This window comes from Ixodes scapularis, unplaced genomic scaffold (assembly GCF_016920785.2).
Source record: "Ixodes scapularis isolate PalLabHiFi unplaced genomic scaffold, ASM1692078v2 PGA_scaffold7__128_contigs__length_106722199, whole genome shotgun sequence".
Taxonomy (NCBI): domain Eukaryota; kingdom Metazoa; phylum Arthropoda; class Arachnida; order Ixodida; family Ixodidae; genus Ixodes; species Ixodes scapularis.
The window spans coordinates 26,260,802-26,281,586 of NW_024609882.1; the positions used below are offsets into that span (position 1 = coordinate 26,260,802).

Below are 20,785 nucleotides of genomic sequence, written 5' to 3' on the forward strand. Positions count from 1 at the left end.
CAACAAGAAGTCGACGACCGGACCGCGCTTTCGTCATGGTTCCTTAACCGGCCGCGCCCGCCAAGTGGCGCATAAAACCCGCGAATTTCAAAAGACACGTAGTTCCACCTCTATTTACCTGTCGATCCCGATGACCAATTTTTAACGTGGCACAACGTGAACGTGTAGAAGGGGACGACCGAGTCTGGACACTGCACCAAGAGCGATGGATCGCGGTTAGTTCTTTCACAGATTGGATGAGATAGATCAAACTAAAGTTCCTGGATAAAAGCTTCCCACAAGTAGGGACGTTCATTGAAGCGCCGACTGCGTGACAATATAGACCGATACGCTGTTTACAAGCAAGCCCGCGTTTACCCACACCTTGTCTGGGCAAACGTCCACACCAAGTGCCGCGCACCTGGTGCGCGGCACCAGGTGTGGGCACTGCGCGGCACCAGGTGTGGGTGCGCGGCACCTGGTGTGCGCACTGCGCGTGCGCAGAAACCGAATTCGCGTGAAGTGAAGCGTCTGCGCATGCGCAGGGCCGTTGACAGCGCCACCGCAGCTGCGTGACGTCTGGGCCGCGTGTTGGTCTATAGTTTTTAGGAAGCGAATGGCGCGCACAGCAAAATACTGAATGCCATTTTGTTCTAGCGGAATGTGCTTCGTCATTTGTTTTGGTTGTCGTTACTTATAAAAAGTAGTATCAAGGGACTTTAGATTAAATCCACACTGAGCTTTTATTTTATGCTAAGACAAGTTACAAGATGTGCGTACAGTTTATCGATTCGAATAGCGCTGCGTCATCCGTGGCCTTCGCAGTGCACGAGAAAGCCATGACAACTGGTTCTTCCGGCAGTGTTGAAGTTTGGGAGGACACTACACCATTTGACCTGGACCACCATTTACACACCCCTATAATTCATTCCAAATGCGCTGCAACGAAGTACATCTGTTTCGCAGAACAAATGCGTACCCTAACCGCATTTGTGTTTAAAAAGGGTTGCCTAGAAAAAAAAAAAAAAGATGAAAGATTAAAGAAGTTATTTGAAAGGATTTATTTATTTATTTATTCATTCATATATTTTACCCTCAGGGCCAGATGCACTACAGAGGGGAGTGGTGAGAGAACCTACAAAACAACAGTGTAAAATATAACAGTTAAATAAATGGGAAAACAAGGTTTGGAATATTTAAACAAAACTTATTCGGAGTACACTTAAGACTGCTTATGTGTAGGCATGCGAAAACATTCGTACACGCAGCGCATTCGTACAAGCAGCGAGCCCCGCTGTCCTCCGCAAAGGCCGGCCGGGGAGCGCGCGTCAACCTCTTCTTTTTATTGGAGCGAGCTGATGACTCGTTGCTCATGCACTATTCCCAACAAACAAATGACAAAAGCACTACAGGTTTTCAAAAATATCATTACATGTGTCGAGTTTTAGAACATTGCCACGAAACACATAAATTAAGAAACATATTCTGACTGTGAAACCCCTGGGAAACGGTGTTTTGACAATGAAAAGCTAGTATATGGAGCAGCCACGTAAAACTCCCACCAATAATAATAGTGTTTACTAGTTGAAATAAGGACTGTACATAAGGACTGCCTGCCCATTAGTGGCAGGGTGGTACGGGGTAGACGTGACGTGCTGAATCCCATCCTCGTCGCCAATGTTTATTAGTTGAAATAAAGACTGTACATGCTCATTTACATTGGTTACATTGATGAATACGTCACACATAAAAACGTTCGAGGTGGATGGCGCCCGATCGTGCCAGGAATCGCGCGTGCCCATGTCGTCGTCGTTTTTCTCGTTTCGTCCCTGGTGCTGGTACACACGAGCGGACACGACAAATAGATAAAGCAAAGGGGGGCGCGTTCTAACTTTTGACTTTTGAGGATACAAAAGAAATGGCATGAAGATCCATTGGTGAATTTTAGGGAATGCGTCAGCATGACCCTTGGAAACGCCACACACGTTCCCTTTTGGGAAACGCTAACACTGAACCCTTCACTTTTCTCTTTTGGATTTCTGTTTTATGTTTCTCTTTTGCTCACTCTATGTTTGCTGCCTCTTTTTGGCTTCGTTACGGGATCTGAGTTGTTCGTCGGTAAGCTCGCACAACTTACACTTCTTGGACTGTAGCCTTGCGACCGTGAGAAACTCGTTGAACGTCTCACCAGCGGGTTTTAGAATAACGTACGCAATTTCAGCGCACGTTAGCGCTAAATTTAGCGCTTGTATTAGCGCACGCGACGCGAGAGAGTTTTAGAATAGAGTTTCTCCGTCGCGACGCAAAAGCACAAGCAGCTCGCGCTTGTGACGCCACCAAGATACAGTCACCATTTTTATTTCACACACGAAATGCTGTAACTTTAGAGGGAAAAAAAAAACAAGTTTTTCGGTCCAGAGTATTATTTTAGATTTCTTTAAACATGAGAATGCGACGCGAGCGGTTGACCGGTCGCGTATCCGCTTGCGTCGCCTCGGCAAGAGAGGTCTCGTCTCTCGTGTACTGACCTTCGCACATCGTACCTTCGCCGAGAAATGTTCGCGCGTCACAAGCACCAAGTTGCCGGTGATCGTTGCCAAACCGAGTACAATGTCGTCCCGCATTGAAAATCGCAGTCACGAGGATGCCGCCGACGTCGCATTCACGACGCCGCCAAAGCAGCCGCCGACATAATCCTGGAAGCCGCCATTTTTTTAAGTTTGCTCGTCTTGGCTTTCATTTCATTTCATTTCATTTATTTTTCCCTCAGGGCCCGAGGGCATTACAGAGGGGAGTGGGTTACATAATATAAAGTAAATCTAAGATATGCACATGAAACAGAACAAGAAAAATAACAATAGGTTAGTCAAATTCTGGAATATAAATATTGGCAATACAGTTTTTAAACGCCACACCATCGGAAATCGATACCGCAGAGGCTGGAAGGTGGTTCCAGTCAAGAGTGGTGCGAGGTATGAACGAACTATGAAAAGATGTAGTTTTACACGAGGGTACGTCCATTTTATGTTTATGATCGAGACGTGACGAGATGTAAGGTGCAGGCGTTAGTAACCTTTCACGTAGGAAAGGGTTATGATGGTATAGCTTGTGATACAGGCAGAAGCGAAAAATTTTTCTGCGCAAAGCAAGCGCTGGCAGTTTTAGGCCCAATTTCATTGATGTTACGCTAGCGATGCGGTGATAATTAGTGAGGATGTAGCGAGGAGAACGGTTTTGGACCGCTTCAACTGCAGGGGTTAGTACGTCAGTACCGGGGTCCCAGATGGAGGAGGCATAATCCAGTTTTGAGCGAACGAGTGTTTTGTAGAGAAGTAATTTTAGCGACACAGGAAGTGTTGAAAAATTCCGTTTTAGGAATCCGAGCATGCGGTTAGCATTATTTGTTATGTATTGGATATGAGAATCCCAAGAGAGAGTGGATGAGATATGAACGCCTAAATATTTATAACATGAAACGTGCTCTAAAGAAACATTGTTAAAAAAGTAGCGAGGAGTGTCATTTTGGACACGGGAAATTCTCATTACTTTGCATTTGTTAACGTTAAGCTGCATATTCCACATGTTACACCATTCTAACACACTGTTAATGTCTGACTGAAGAGAAATGACATCTAAATTATTAGTTACTTCACGGTATATTACACAGTCGTCGGCGAATAAGCTGATTGAGGACGAGACACTGGCGGGTAGGTCATTTATAAATATATGAAAAAGCAGAGGTCCCAACACAGAACCTTGGGGAACCCCGGATGTTACAGAAGATAAAGACGATGAAGTGTCATTTACAAAAACAAATTGGGACCGGTTAGTTAAAAAGGCATGAATCCAGGAAAGTACGTTAGCGTCGATATTAAGTTTGCTTAATTTGTGAAGTAGAAGCCTATGTGAAACCTTATCAAAGGCTTTCGAAAAGTCCAGGAAAATACAGTCGGCCTTCGAACTACGATCAAGAATGCGATGAAGATCATGTGTGAAAGTTAGTAACTGTGTTTCACATGAAAAGAACTTACGAAACCCGTGTTGCGCGGGAGAAAAGAAGTTGTTCGATTCTAAAAAAATTACAAGATGTGAGAAGATTAAATAAAACAGAAAGAATAAACATAGGGACGGACAGAACAACACTTCTTTCGAAAGAAGTGTTGTTCTGTCCGTCCCTATGTTTATTCTTTCTGTTTTATTTAACTTCACCAACGCGCTCACGTCGAACTAAATGTGAGAAGATTATATGTTCTAAAATTTTGCATGAAATACTTTAGCCAACTTCTCATCACGAATCCTCCTTGGAGAAGCGCAAAGACTCTTTGCGTACGCACGCTATTTCCGAGAAATAGCGCACGCTAAAATTGCGCACGCAAAGCGCAAAACCTGGTTTGCGTTCGGAGCATGCGCAGTGGCGACGACGCTATTCTTTGCGTACGCAAAACTTTAGCGTGCGCTATTCTAAAACTCCCTGCCGTCTTTTTGGTTCATTTGGTTAAATCTTTACTCATGGTTGACTTTCAGAGCGAAGAGTTCCTTAAGTTTTTGCTTGACGGTTTCCAAAATTTTATTTTCCTTCTCGCTGAGTGAGAGCGTTCGGAACGCATTTGGTGCGTCGGGGCTTATCACGGTCATGACGTTCGCAACCTGAACTTTGGACGGATTTTTATTTAATTAAGTCGCGGTGGGCGTACCCTTCGTAGCTCTGAATCCAGTCCTCCCATGTGTTTCGTGACAGCGACGACAAGTTTAGAATAGAGTCACTAAATGAGCTATAGGCTTAAAAAATGAGCACTCTGTGTCCTGGTATTGTTGTGAGCGCCGTCATCTTTGTGCTTAGTACAAAGCAGACGCACTGCCGATCGTTATGATTCAAAAGTGTGACTCCCTCAGCATTAGATTTGGTGTTAGGAAGCTCATGTAATGTATCTTTGCTCTGTCGCGATGTTCCGAATTGTTTAAACATTTGTGAAGGATGGAAAAGCGTTTTCTGTTATTTCAGACAAAGCTTAAGCTAAATGTCAAGTATGATATTAAGCACCAAGATGGATAAGAGTGATCACCCTGAGTCTGAATCTGAAGTGTAGGTTATTTAGTGGCTCTTGACAAGAGATTTCCGCGTCTTTGGCCCATTTTCGGCCATAGTTTCGGAATCTGCACCCAATGTGCGTTCCTGTCTTGCCCTTTTATTGTCGGCTTCGTTGTGTCGCTCGATTCTACAGGTGCATAGCCTCCGCTACGTTTCTTTTTTGTTCTTATATTTTATATCCCTCTTTTGTCACCATGGTGGACAACGATTGTTTATTGAATACGAGCTTGTTTAGAGGATTATGCTTTACGAGCGGTGTTACGCCATGCTTCTTGTCTTATGCCCTGTCTGTCAGCAGAATGGTACCTTTACCATAGGTCCCTTAGCAATCAGCGAATTAGTCCGCTCTCTTGGCTCGCAGGCACATATGCCACGCACCGAAGATGGCGAACTGATTCGCCGCCCACCGTTAAGATCCCTTAGGTAAAAGTACCGTTATGATCGTGTGAATGGAGTATTAGTGTGTGGCTGTGGCTCCGGCTTGGCATGCTGCCGATGCTGATCGCGTGACTGTTTTCTTGACAGGCACTGGGCGTGCGAAGAAGCCAGATTCGCCTAAGACGTCTGCGCATGTGCAACACCGACAGCAGCGCCACCGCAGCGGTGCTACTCCGGAGAGGGTGAGAACGTCAGGGCGTCTTCTTTCTGATGACCGGCCTCCAGCATGAGGTCAATGCACTCCATCGTGCTTTGGCTACGAGGGCACGCTTCAAACCCCCAGGTCGCCGGAGTGCTGTCAAGGGTACAAACGCTTTGCAGCAGCTGTGCATGGGCACCGCCATCACCAACCTTCAGTTTTTGTTTCCTCTTATTTCGACCACTTCGCTCCATCATGACCACAGCAGGATAGGTCATCGACATTTTAGATTCGATTGCGTCCTTCTCCTCAGCATCGGCCCTTGTGGAGGCTCGTCAAAGCCCGCTTTAGTGGCTTGGAATTCCGGTAATACGAGAGAAGGTCAGCAGCGGCGGCTTTAATCTGGTGCGTTTGCAAAGCGTCTATGCCGTTCTGCCGTTCTTATCCTGCCAGTGACAGTACATATAAGATTTCCCGGACCCCGTTTCAACAGGGCTCAGGCTTGAGCGGTACAATAATCAAGTTAATTTGTTTTTGGAGCAGTTTTGTAATCGTTTGAAACATTTATTAGGGAAGAAACATATCACTAATAAATGTTTGAAACATTTATTAGTGATATGATTATATTTGGAAGTACTAAAACTACTTGTAATTGTTAGTATTTTGCACTCCCCTTCCTAATGGCGCCCTTTATTTATGCAGGTTTCCTACCCAGAAAACCTTCAACCAAGTCATCGACAGGAGGATGATTTACCGAAATTGATGGATTAACAAGATAGGTAGTTTATAGTTCGGTGATTCTCATCCAATAATGGCAAAAAGGAAACGTCCGTTTTCAACCCGGCTGAAAATCTTGTTGTTTCGAAAGTCGGAAGTAATCAGAAAAGTAACGATTGTTTTTTGTAAGTAGCGGCCACTTACCTTCCTTCTGAAGTAATGGATTAATTTTAATGTAAAACGTATTCACCAACAGCAATTTTATTCGTAATTAATTACTTCTTTTTTTTCCTGGGCTTCACCAAAGCCACATGGCGAGGATTCAATGTCTGCGTCACATAGTTCATTCTGGAGCCAATCTGAGGTGACAGCAAGTCGATATTCTTCAGAAAGTCGACTCTCGCAAATCGTCATTTTCTCGGAGAGGGCGGTTCCAACTTTGACCTACTCAACGTGTGAGGATATCCTTGTCAATATAAATACTTCAGAGGTTCCGTTCACGATGAAGCAACTTGTTACGCGGCATGTGGGAGCATTAGGTTTGTTTCTGTAGTCAGAAAGCTTGTAGAAAAAGCGCAGCTCACAGATGCTGTTGCTTGACGTCATAAAACGGTGCGTTTGAACTGGCTGGCATAACAGAAGGCGGATCGTCTGACATAAATCACGCGTTGCAACAGACTATAGTCACATTCAGAACATAATCGGTCGTGACGATTTATTACGAGCGAATAGAAGTCTTATGGCCGCTTTATTGCGTATGGTCTTTTCTATACAAAGCCCCTATTGACGAAATTTCGACATGTTGCACGGGGTCAAAGCGATGTTATTTGCTCGTTACTGTCTTGTGCTAAAATTAATTCTCGTCATCCCGTTGCATTTTTTTGTTTCTACTTTCATCGCTGTATTGTATGTTTCCCATTATTATTCTAAATTCTAAAAACTAATACACGTCACTAACGCTTCAAACAATCAACGCCTTTATTTTAGTCGCATATTTCTCTCGTATGCCTTTTTTTTATTTTGCATTTATTTACCTTTTCAAAGTATTTACCTCATAACAATGTTTCTTTTTTTCTTAACTGATGTATTTACCTATTTTAACATAACAACGGTTTCCATAAGTAGCTTGAAAATTTTGGGGACCCTCACCTCAATAAACCATTTTTTTTTTAATTTTACTAGCAGTCATTTCAGCCAGAATAAAACACTTTGGCTTTGACTATATCTCGACGTTATATCCAGACGCTGTAACTTGAATCGATTGATAATAACGCAAACTGAATGAAAGCCGCCTCCGGTGTACCGCAGTTGTGCACGCACTGTCCGAGGCGCGTTTCTTTCTTGTATGTGGAGAGCGAGTCGTCGGCCTCTTCCGCAGGAGTTGCGATGACGTCAGCAGAATGCCGAGCTCTGGTTAGTTCTGATTGAAAGGATAGCGGGTAGACCTCAATGCTAGATGGCTTGAGGTCTACCCACTATTTTTCTTTTTTCAATCAGCCAATCAGAGCTTGTCATTGTGGCATCATTGCAAACCCTCTGCAAGAAGCAGACAAACTTGCGCTTCGCATGTGACGTTTGCTAGATGCTAGATGCCTTGAGGTCTACCCACTATTTTTCTTTTTTCAATCAGCCAATCAGAGCTTGTCATTGTGACATCATTGCAAACCCTCTGCAAGAAGCAGACAAACTTGCGCTTCGCATGTGACGTTTCTGACACATTGGCCACACAAATACTGTCTGCGGCCATTGTTCGAAGCATATGAAGCAAAACCACGCTTAATTCGAACATACATGGCGCGCGTGTCTGCCATGTTTGCAGAGAACGCTGTGTCTTTACTGTAGGATGTCATAGCAGTATGAGCAGTGGGACTCGTCCTCGCTGTAGCAAGCTGCGAGTCATTATATTCCATTGCCAGTCTAAACTGCCAAAGCACGAAGCGGAAAATAAAAGAAGACGCCAACATTTCAAGGTTTACGCTGGAGGAAATTTTTAACGGTCTTAACAATAGACTTACCTCTACTTACTGGAGACTTGGTAAACTCAAGAGTAGATGCCACAATGATGCCACTTTAGAGGGACACTCCTTTTTTTTTTTTTCTTCTAAAAACAGGGGGACAGAGAGAGAGAGAGAGAGGGGTAAAGAAAAAGTTCCGGGAACATTGTTTCAATGGAATTATACCGACCCTCGGCCCGTCCCATGACTACGAGTATTTTTTTTTGCGTCTTTTGTTTTCTTCGTTCTCTTTTTCTACAAAAGGCTTTACCTACCAGGAAAAAAAGGGCGACACCAAACATTTGGGAAGGTACCAGAGACGCAAAAAGAAAACAAAAAAAAACATTAAAAAACATTAATAAGGTGGATGATTACCAACGGACCTACGAGAAGGCTGTAGCAATTACAAAAATTAAAAAAAAAAAAAAACATCATGAGAGTGTGACTTTAATAAAGTCGCGCCACGAGTGGTTAGGACATCACGGCCAGGCATTTCGCGCGAGACAATGAGACCACTTGCGGGAGCGCGCACTTGTTTGGAGAGAGCGCGACGATCTTCGCTCCAAGTTAGCCTCGTAAATAAACTTGTTTTTCCTTTTCTTAAAATAATAAGGTACGTAGAAGCGCAGGAGAAATCGTCGCTCTCAAGGTGATTCTCTCTTCAAATGCTACTGCGCAGCCGTAGAAAAGGAGGCAAAAAAATATACACATTGTGTTTATCTGTGCGATAAAGGTGTGCGTATTTTCGCTCCAGGTGGGTGAACTAACCCCCGTATCGGAATGCAATACAGATCAACTGGATTTTCATATATTATACGTAATAAACCGCGTTGAGCTCGTCAACTTCAAAAGCTACCAATAATTGGCTAATTGGCTGTCTTTGCTCCCGAAGGATGTTTGTTTGTTTATTTTCTTGTTTGTATTTTAAGCTAGCAAACGCTTCTGCATATCAGAACAACAAAACGGGTCGAGTCACAAACAGCTTAAAAGACGCAGGGTCTGGTGATTTTGGAGCACCTTATTATTGGTCCGTAACCAATGAGAGTACGGCATTAGACGATAACAACGACAAAGAACCAATCACGAGGCTAGAAACGTAGACATAGTAAGCCACACCAATCGTTTTTCAAGCTGTCCGTGACTACGGCATACATGGGTTGCAATGCACAACGTCTTGGCTGCAGGAAGAGAGAAATATCCGAACTAAGTCCGACAGGAAACAACGGCTGCGTAGAAAAGACAGCGACCACGTACATAACAATGCAGGATTTATTGCATTAAGGTACAACACGAACATCACATCCAGATAGCGTCCAGTTTTATGCCGACTCAATGAAAACAGCGACCGTATTATGTACAACAGGAGCATTATAACCGTGCCAAGGCACGTTTTTCTTTGCTAAAAACAGCTTACAAACAGAATATCTCATCACGTTCCCAAGGAAGGTTACACGCTCGTCTCCTTCAAAAGACGGAAGTCTCGCAGATATACAAAAAGTCACACGACAGAGATATTACTAAGCCTCAATAAACTGCAAAGCGAAAATAACTTACAAGGCAATATTTACTGCACACTTCTCAAAGCAGGAAGACGTCGTCGCATTCCAGACACTGAACATCTTTCTTCTCGGAGTTACATATTTGGCTCTTTGTACAAAATTCACAAGCGCCGTGGCCGTCAAAGTCTGCCTGTTTCTGTTCCTGGCTGTGACAACGTTTACAAGCAAAAACTCTCAAATTAACCGAAGCCATGATCCGATCTTCGGTTTACGTCTATACTAGCACATTGACCTCCCTTGCTCACGACGTGCAACAGCTTTAGTCGGTGACAGGTTGAGATCCCACATCGGTCTCCAGACCAGGCTCGTTGCTTTCCGCCATGCTTCGACTGCGCGTGCAACTAACTGTTATCAAAGTCAGGAAACTCGCGCTTGAGCCATAGCATCTAATGAGTGCCTAACCTGTCACCGACTGTAGCAGTTTTACAACGATGCAAGAGTCTAAGAAACGCATGCTCTTATCAAACGTTCCAGAAACCTGTTGTCAACCCTTGCTTGTTTTTTTTTTTTTTTTTTAATGAACTGACTATGGCTTCGTCATTGTACAGTATACATAAGGCAACGAGAACACCATGGGGGCTTCAGGAGAGTGCTAGGTACACACTGCAGACCTTGACGACGCCTAAGGCTCGTTCTCCTCTTTTAGCCGCGCTGTAAGCGGTCAACGACTTTGACTAAACTCGTTGTCGTTGGCTGGCGCCTTCACACCTTTTGCCTAAATCACTTCCTGCCTCTTCACCACAAAACGTCCAACAATTAACCTCCTTCCCTCCCTCCAGAAAGGATCTACGACTTCTTCTTGTCCATTCCCTTAACAGCACCGTTCATAGACGCCCCATCTTGGGCGGAGGACATCTTGGTCGTCTTATCCGCGCCTGCATTTCGCCTCTTGATGTACGACTGCACATAGAAGTTGACGAAGAGCCCCAGGATGAGAACCACTTGAGGAATGGCAACGCAGATGAGGACACGGGGGTAACCGCAGTCCACAAAAATGGGTATCAACGCGTGAGCAATGATGACGATGAACTGTCCGATCTGAACTCTGGTCAAGTACCTCTTCCACCAGAGGTACTTCTGTACCGATGGTCCTAGGCAGGCCAAGAAGTAGTAGGTGTACATTATGATGTGGACGAAGGAGTTGAGGCAGACTCCGAACACGACTTGCCCGTCACCTCCGAACTGCAGGAACATCCACCCGCTGAACACGACAATGGTGTGGTGGACGACGTGCAGGACGGTGATGTGCGTGAACTTCTTCTTCATAATAAAGAAAATTGTATCCAGAAAGTCAGCTACGCGCACCCAGAGATACCAGTAGAGCGCGTTCAGAAGACTGATGGCGTGCGGGTCCGTGCTGTACGTAAGACCCTGGCAGAAGAGGCTGTAACCCGCCGCGTAGAACGAGTGGTAGAAGATCTGCGAAAGAAAGTACACGTTGGCCAGGACCTGGAAGAGGTTGTAGACCATGATGACTCCCTTGAGCTCATAGGGATCCTTGTCTTTCATGTAGCGTGGGCCGAGAGACTTGGCGACGTAGAGGTAAAAGGTCAAGAGCACAAACATGTACATCGGGTTATCCATGGTCTCCCAGTTCTTGACCCGAGGGTCCCGCAGTGACAGTATGGTGGTAAGCACGTCCGGTGTAGTTCCTCTTAGGGTCTCCATTACTGCGCTGTGTCGGGTCGTATGGCAGGAGACCTGTAGACACGGACTCCAGGAGTGTTAAAGACAAGGCGGCAGGGTGGTGGCCACTGTTATACCGCTCGGTGACCGTGTGCGGACGAAAGCCACGTGCGTCCTCAGCGAGAACATACAGCTGTCGACGTAAGCGTGAGTACAGCTACGTCAATGTCAGCGAATTAGAGAGAAGGAATTTGAAAAGGAAAAGAGCTAAACAAAAGTCTGCGTCTGAAACAAAGGCACGGGAAAGGGTTGTGTAAGTAGGCGGTAGGATAAGCTTTTCCTCCGCGGGCTTTTTCAGAGCGACGGAAAATAAATGCGACCTTGAGGTGGGCTCTTTCCTCTCTCCCAACTCCTGACTTTTTTGCTGTGTTTCGTGAAAGTAACACGAAGGACCTAGAGCAGTTTAGTCGGAAAGACACAGTGTCGTCCAATTTGAAGATTTCGCAAAGCGGAACGTTGACATCTCATCTGATGTCGTTGATTCTCGCTGAACTATAGCTGGGCGGGTAGAGACGTCACACTTCTGCCGCAAGATTAAAAAAGAACCAACAAATGTAGAGTGCAAAAGCGAGATTTGACAGGGGTCGTAAAAGGACTGTCGTGAAAACTTTCAACCTATCAAATGTTGGCAGATGTCAAATCGTTGTTAAGCGTGCTTGAGAAACACCGATAGTGAACCGAGAATACCGCTGTTCCACAACGCGAAAGGGCTGTCTTACCGAAACTTGGATAAACCTTCAAAGTTTACGGATGCACTTATAAAATCATTAGCCTCGGCTGGAGGTAGCAAATTTTCGTGTGGTAATTTATTATCTTGGTGCATATTTCCTCAACCCACTTTCTCTCTCCGAGTTTTTCCTTCTTCCCAAAGCCCATTACAACTGCCTCCACTCGATCTGGCCCTCTTCCTCTTTCTCAGGGGTGACACCCTCACCGTCGGCTTTAGCGTCGTAATATGTTTGTGCTTGTCATACTATTAGATAAGAAACTACCTAGGCGCGCCCATCATACTAACCCTGCCAGCAGGATATAACATATAACTAATCGAAACCAAACATACCCGTTTCTAAGCAGGTGGTCCAAGCTGGAAAATATACTAGCCCCCCCCCCCTTTTTTTTTTCTTCTTATAGTGCTCGCACAATGCTGACTTTTTCCAACTAGTTTGTATATATACCTAAGTGATTGGCATTAATCTAATCCCATTTATTTTACGCAACCATCTCATATTTTGTTATAGTACAGCTTGGGAAAGCCGTAACACCACTTTGACTGTAATAAATTCTTTTGTTTCAGTGAAGACTATTTTCACACATGAATACTTGAAACTGCATTAGGTACTCGAAGAAAGAAATCTTGGCCTGTTCAGTCATTGTTCAACACACAATCACTAGAGATGTCTATATCTTGGTTTCCTGAGAGCTTGCAGGCCCAAAAGAACGGGCGATGAAACAATTTACTTCATCAACAAAAATATAGCTGCAGGTGTGAATGTTTCTGCATTGTATAGACCCCTTTTATGGCGAACGCCACCAGGCGGTGCTCCGGTCTCGACGTCTCAGAGAACTTTCGGTTCATACTAAAAAAAAAAAAAACGAATAATACCTACATTAACACCGTTACTTGAATCGTCGATGCAACGTTTAACCGAAAATTCTCCAGGTGTACGCCAAAAGAACGAAGAAGCGTGAGGTCTGTTACAATTATTTGCATTTTTTGTAAACCAACTTGCCTCTTCCAAGACGTTAAATTGTACAGCCGAAGGCCCTTGTGAAATCGCCAACTGTGCTATTCGTGCAGCATTTATGCTTTCTAGCACCGGTTGCATAAGCAAGCTCTACAAGCTTGCAAAGACGGAGAGACCGGAAGTCGCTTGCGACGCAAGTGGCAGTTCATGTTTGTAAACAGGAAATATAGAAGCCATGTAATTGTTGCGATGCACTAAATACCCTAGAATTCGCACTGCAGTTGAAAGTTGTTTTTGAAAGGGCACACAGGAATTCTTGGAAAGGAGAAGGTGAATTGGTAGCGGATAGTAAGACAGTAAAAAATACTAATGCTTATTTGTGTTAGCAGGCCGCAGCTTGTAAAACATTGAGCTAAAGCTCGTTCTGCAGAACCCAGGGATCCTGGGTTCAATCCCCACATTTGCCCGTTTTGATCTGGAGGAGCATCGCACTGGAGTGCGGGTGTATTACAGCCGCATGATGCGCGTAAAACACTAGAGACTAGCAGTCGTACAACACTGGCAATTAAAAAAAAATAGCTTTAGCCAGTGTTACCACATTACGGCAGACCGGCCCCACATTGTTAGAACACCTAGCACCTAGCTTGATCTTTAATAGCCTTGAATTAGCGCCGTCTCTTGACTGCGTGGGAACAGTGTGCGTACGTCGCCACGAAGAGACCAGTAACTGATTAAAACTGCATTGGTATTGTAGTTTGCTAGCAAATGACGAAAACCCAATCGAATGAACTAGAATAAACTAAATTGCTAAGACATTCTATCTTCGCTGATACCTTGACAACCTAATTCGTGCTTTGGCAACACGGGTAAGGTTTCTTTCTAGTCACACTCTGAGCCACCACAGTCGTCGGTTTTGTACCTAAGTCGTCAGTTTCGTACCAGCCTTAAATCACGTGATTCGCATCTAATGACGCAGTCATCATCAAAATGCTCAATATAGCAACGTCCGTCACGGCAGCCTTCGAGCTGCGCTTCGAGTGACAGGCAGGTGTCAGTCAAGTGGGCTTTAAAGGAAGCGAGGGTATTTTGTAGCTTTTTCCGGCTTGTGTTTCTCTACGCAATACCAATTTGGGAACAGCTGTTAAAGCCTAGGTTTGTCAATCATCGTGATCGTCATTGATGCTTCAACTATCAACACGTTTCGGTATAACTTAGCGAATCCTCGAAGACGGTATCCCGCTATAATATCTTTACTTTTAAGTTGTTTTTGTTTTTTTTGTTTTTTCACTCGCTCCAACAGCAACATGCCTTCTTGGTGTTGCATCAGAAGACAGACGAAACAAACCTACACAAACATATCAAAGAGTTTAACATTATACACACCATATATACCGATCATGGTAGTTTTTATTGTTTTTTAACAGAAAAAAATTAAAATATTCTAGTATAGTTCTGACATTACTCAGTTGTTTTTTTCAAATAGCTTAAACGAATAAACATGTCGATTGAAAGTGACGAAACACCATTAAAAGAAGGTTTCCATCCGCGTGACAAACGAAAACTAAGAACGCCCCCCCCCCCCCACTCCCACTCCCCCCCCCCCCCCCCCCCCCCCAAAAAAAAAGCGTCATTGAACTTAAAGAGCAAGAAGACATATAAAACCTTATGGTGCATAATAAGCTAGAGCACGACGCTTTTCCATTTAGAAGTTGGTCAAAACAAAATTCTCGATCTCTTTTTTTTAGGGGGGAAGGGGGAGGGGGAGGGGGGGGGGAGTGTGGCCCAGCGATTAGTGTGTACATACCCATTTTACTCATCAGTCAGTTACAATTATGGAAAATAATTATTTTCGAGGTCTGGGCCATACATTAAACGTTATTTGTCCAGTATTAGTGCTTCGCGGGGTAAAGTTCCCTGTTCCTATATTTCGTTTTACTAGTATGTCCGAAACAGTCGAAGGCACGAACACATACAACCACGAGCACAGATGCAAAAAGTGCAAGTCAGAGAGGCTTCTCTTTTCACGATTGGTTTCACGCGGGTAGAACGCGTCAGAAATATTTTTATGTTTATGTATACATAAACATAAAAGTATTTGTGTCACTTGCATGTTTCGGCAGCCTTGAAGTTTGTACGCCTTAACGGGTGACCTTTTTCTCAGCTGCAGATGAGAAATCTAGCCAGCGCAGTAGAACCGCTAGCCTGTTAACGCGCACAACGCAGTACTGATTAAGCGAGCGCGTGCCGGTACGAAGCTCATCCAGATCAAAACGGGGGGGGGGGATCAAACCAAGGAGGTTCTGCAGCGCTTTCGCTCCACGCTCCGAGCTGAGACGCGTTAGCCTACTCGGCCCACCGATCCCCCTTACAGAAACATGGCGAAAACCATGACGTTGCTCTTTTGAAACTGTTCGATTAGTCCCAACTACTCATGGCGTTAACACGTGCGCGTACTTGAGATGAAACGAAGAATAGCTAAATATAGTACTGTATGCACCGCAAGGTTAATTCCCCGTGAGCTAAAGGATCCTTGTTCCAAACCCTACCAAACGAAATTCCCCCCCCCCCCCCCCCCCCCCAAAAAGAAAAAAGAAAAGAAAACCCGCTTTGAAGTTTTTACAAGTCGACATTATATGCAGGGCCGACTTGTGAAAACGGTAAAATGTTTAGGGAAACGCCATGTTCCTCCCGCAATATGCGCTACCTCACGGTTAATTGTTGGTTGTCGTCACATGTAAAGTCACGCGACCGCGTTACGTGACCCGAGGTAACGTGAAGCGGTTACTTGGCTGATGCCAGGTGAGTGACCACCGTCGCGCTCACAACGTCACGTGACCATCTTCCGCCAAAATTGGTGGGTGCAGGAAATACCTTGACGCACGAAATTTAGCGTTTGCGTAATGCAGGTATGTAGCGCACTTCCCTAACGTACTTACGTACTTACTAACGTATACTTAAGTATAACGTACGTTATACATTAGAACGACACAACGTCCTCTAGAACGTCGTGTATTCGTGTTAGTCCTGTGTGTCGCGTCGTTTTCCTCTGTGTCCTGAACATTTTGTACTTTTAAACCCAAAACGTTTCTATATAGAACCATACCTTTAAGAAACGAATAAAAGGGTTAACTACTCAAAATCAATTGAGAACCTAATTATTCCGAACGTTATTACTCTTTTCTAAATAGGTGGTTTGGCAGATGCTCACTATGACATCAACCTTCTTCCTACTCAATACGTACTTTTCGCAGGAGCGATTTGACCAGCGTTCCGTGAAACATACTGGATCCAATACTCGTGTCGAGTAGACGCTCAGAGTACGTGCCTAAACAATGACGAACTCGGTTAATCTACGCAGCAGCTAGTATAGGCTGCGCGCATCTTTTGAAAATGGTCTATTCTGGCATATAGTACGCCTGGAGAGAACATTGTGTCTTTTGTATGGTGCATTAGCAGTGCGACTTTGGCTTAAAGGGAAAGTCACCCGCGCCTGTCCCCGTCACTGCAGTCCACGTTTAAGGTGCGTCCGGGTGACGCCAGACTGTAATATTACGGTGTTTTTCTCGGTGTTGTTTAAGGTCAGAGGCTAATGAGCGCGCGACGATTTAGCGGGGAGTCTCTAATGTGCCAAGAAAATGACCCGGGTGAGGCATCCATGCAGGGCGTGTCACTACTACTCTCCTCCGCGCTCCCCAACCGTAGCCTTACGAAACTTCCCGGTGGTGGGTCAAAAAAGGAACGTGTATAGACATGCCAGCGTATGTTGCCACGCCAACGCCCGCCTCGTCTACGAAGAGTTGATGGCTCTAACGACATATCAGAGGCAACGAGGTATTGAAGCGTGGCTAGTTGGTGCACTTCCACAAAAAAAAATGGCGTTAAAAAAAAACTAAAAAAAAACGAAGGAGGACACATTGAAACATAGTTCACACACCGAATATTTTATTTCCGATGAGGAAAGCTTAAATATAGAAGCGGGATATGTTCAGGGGCGGATCCAAGGAGGGGGGGCCCTCCCCCCCCCCCCCCCAAACAAAGTCGACTCCCCCTCCGCTCCCCTTCTCGGTGGGCCATTTAACATGGGTGGACCCCCCGGTGCACACGAACGAATGAGAAAGTAGTATCCTTACAGATCTTCCGTCCCCCCTTCCCCCCCCCCCCCAAAAAAAAAACGGAGTTCTGGATCCGCCGTCGCTGACGTCAAAATGCGATTGCATCGACTTTCCCCGATGCTAGCATTATTCCGGAGATTACGTTTATATGAACCTTTAGCTATAGCGGGTAACGAAGCATCAAATGTCCACACCTTTTCCTTCAATAAAGATAGTTCGTTTTATTACTTCCTCTGTCTCCTCAACATCTGGAGACGTATAGCGTGGTCATGAACGAAGGCATTTGACATGCCCCGCGTTCGAAGGCCAAACGCTCTTCTCTCGTTTCTGGCATCTCATCGGCAGGACACCCACGCTTAGCCACCGTTTGCCACCGCTTCTGTTCTGCGACGTCCTCTTCAGCCGGTTCCCATGCTTTTTGCGAGGCACTGCGAAGGAGAACGGATCATTTCCCACGAGCGTCACACTTTTATCATAGAGCGGAGCCAACTGCATTGCGAACGAGACCGGATCACTTCCAACGAGCGTTACACTTTTATCCCAGAGCGGAGCCGACTGCATTGCGAACGAGACCGGATCACTTCCAACGAGCGTTACGCTTTTATCCCAGAGCGGAGCCGACTGCATTGCGAACGAGACCGGATCACTTCCAACGAGCGTTACACTTTTATCCCAGAGCGGAGCCGACTGCACTACGAACGAGACCGGATTACTTCAAACGAGCGTCACACTTTGATCACAGAGCGGAGCCAACTGCACTGCAAACGAGACCGGATCACTTCCAACGAGCGTCACACTTTTATCCCAGAGCGGAGCCGACTGCACTACGAACGAGACCGGATTACTTCAAACGAGCGTCACACTTTGATCACAGAGCGGAGCCAACTGCACTGCAAACGAGACCGGATCACTTCCAACGAGCGTCACACTTTTATCCCAGAGCGGAGCCGACTGCATTGCGAACGAGACCGGATCACTTCCAACGAGCGTTACACTTTTATCCCAGAGCGGAGCCGACTGCATTGCGAACGAGACCGGATCACTTCCAACGAGCGTTACACTTTTATCCCAGAGCGGAGCCGACTGCATTGCGAACGAGACCGGATCACTTCCAACGAGCGTTACGCTTTTATCCCAGAGCGGAGCCGACTGCACTACGAACGAGACCGGATTACTTCAAACGAGCGTCACACTTTGATCACAGAGCGGAGCCAACTGCACTGCAAACGAGACCGGATCACTTCCAACGAGCGTCACACTTTTATCCCAGAGCGGAGCCGACTGCACTACGAACGAGACCGGATTACTTCAAACGAGCGTCACACTTTGATCACAGAGCGGAGCCAACTGCACTGCAAACGAGACAGGATCACTTCCAACGAGCGTCACACTTTTATCCCAGAGCGGAGCCGACTGCACTACGAACGAGACCGGATTACTTCAAACGAGCGTCACACTTTGATCACAGAGCGGAGCCAACTGCACTGCAAACGAGACCGGATCACTTCCAACGAGCGTCACACTTTTATCCCAGAGCGGAGCCGACTGCACTACGAACGAGACCGGATTACTTCAAACGAGCGTCACACTTTGATCACAGAGCGGAGCCAACTGCACTGCAAACGAGACCGGATCACTTCCAACGAGCGTCACACTTTTATCCCAGAGCGGAGCCGACTGCACTACGAACGAGACCGGATTACTTCAAACGAGCGTCACACTTTGATCACAGAGCGGAGCCAACTGCACTGCAAACGAGACCGGATCACTTCCAACGAGCGTCACACTTTTATCCCAGAGCGGAGCCGACTGCATTGCGAACGAGACCGGATCACTTCCAACGAGCGTTACGCTTTTATCCCAGAGCGGAGCCGACTGCATTGCGAACGAGACCGGATCACTTCCAACGAGCGTTACACTTTTATCCCAGAGCGGAGCCGACTGCACTACGAACGAGACCGGATTACTTCAAACGAGCGTCACACTTTGATCACAGAGCGGAGCCAACTGCACTGCAAACGAGACCGGATCACTTCCAACGAGCGTCACACTTTTATCCCAGAGCGGAGCCGACTGCATTGCGAACGAGACCGGATCACTTCCAACGAGCGTTACACTTTTATCCCAGAGCGGAGCCAACTGCATTGCGAACGAGACCGGATCACTTCCAACGAGCGTTACACTTTTATCCCAGAGCGGAGCCAACTGCATTGCGAACGAGACCGGATCACTTCCAACGAGCGTTACACTTTTATCCCAGAGCGGAGCCGACTGCACTACGAACGAGACCGGATTACTTCAAACGAGCGTCACACTTTGATCACAGAGCGGAGCCAACTGCACTGCAAACGAGACCGGATCACTTCCAACGAGCGTTACACTTTTATCCCAGAGCGGAGCCGACTGCATTGCGAACGAGACCGGATCACTTCCAACGAGCGTTACACTTTTATCCCAGAGCGGAGCCAACTGCATTGCGAACGAGACCGGATCACTTCCAACGAGCGTTACACTTTTATCCCAGAGCGGAGCCGACTGCACTACGAACGAGACCGGATTACTTCAAACGAGCGTCACACTTTGATCACAGAGCGGAGCCAACTGCACTGCAAACGAGACCGGATCACTTCCAACGAGCGTCACACTTTTATCCCAGAGCGGAGCCGACTGCACTGCGAACGAGACCGGATTACTTCCAACGAGCGTCACACTTTTATCACAGAGCGGAGCCAATTGCATTGCGAACGAGACCGGATCACTTCCAACGAGCGTCACACTTTTATCCCAGAGCGGAGTCAACTGCATTGCGAACGAGACCGGATTACTTCCAATGAGCGTCACACTTTTATCACAGAGCGGAGCCAACTGCATTGCGAACACCAACGAATCACTTCCAACGAGCGTCACACTTTTATCCCAGAGCGGAGTCAACTGCATTGCGAACGAGACCGGATTACTTCCAATGAGCGTCACACTTTTATCACAGAGCGGAGCCAACTGCATTGCGAACGAGACCGGATTACTTCCAACGAGCGTCACACTTTTATCACAGAGCGGAGCCAACTGCATTGCGAACAACAACGGATCACTTCCAACGAGCGTCACACTTTTATCCCAGAGCGGAGTCAACTGCACTGCGAACGAGACCGGATTACTTCCAACGAGCGTTACACTTTTATCACAGAGGGGATCGAGCCAACTGCGCGCGTGCTTTTCCACAACGCACAACCGCGCGTATCACGCAGATTTGTACGGTACTGATTACAAGTAACAAACTACATGTTATCGATTCATTTTTGGGGGTAACTTTAGAATCATTTAAATTTAGTTATTAGGTATTCATCGCAAAAATAATCTGATTGCTTTTGGAAGTACTAAAAATTACCT

The 20,785-nt window shown here is 46.0% G+C and overlaps 1 protein-coding gene across 1 annotated transcript; it reads right to left on the reverse strand.

Moving 5' to 3' along the window:
- Positions 1–10,446: 10,446 nt before the first annotated feature.
- Positions 10,447–11,575, reverse strand: LOC8043778 (elongation of very long chain fatty acids protein 4). The gene has a single exon (XM_040205928.3). It carries the CDS (start codon positions 11,497–11,499, stop codon positions 10,702–10,704), a length of 798 nt encoding a protein of 265 aa, XP_040061862.2. The 5' UTR covers positions 11,500–11,575; the 3' UTR covers positions 10,447–10,701.
- Positions 11,576–20,785: the final 9,210 nt, after the last annotated feature.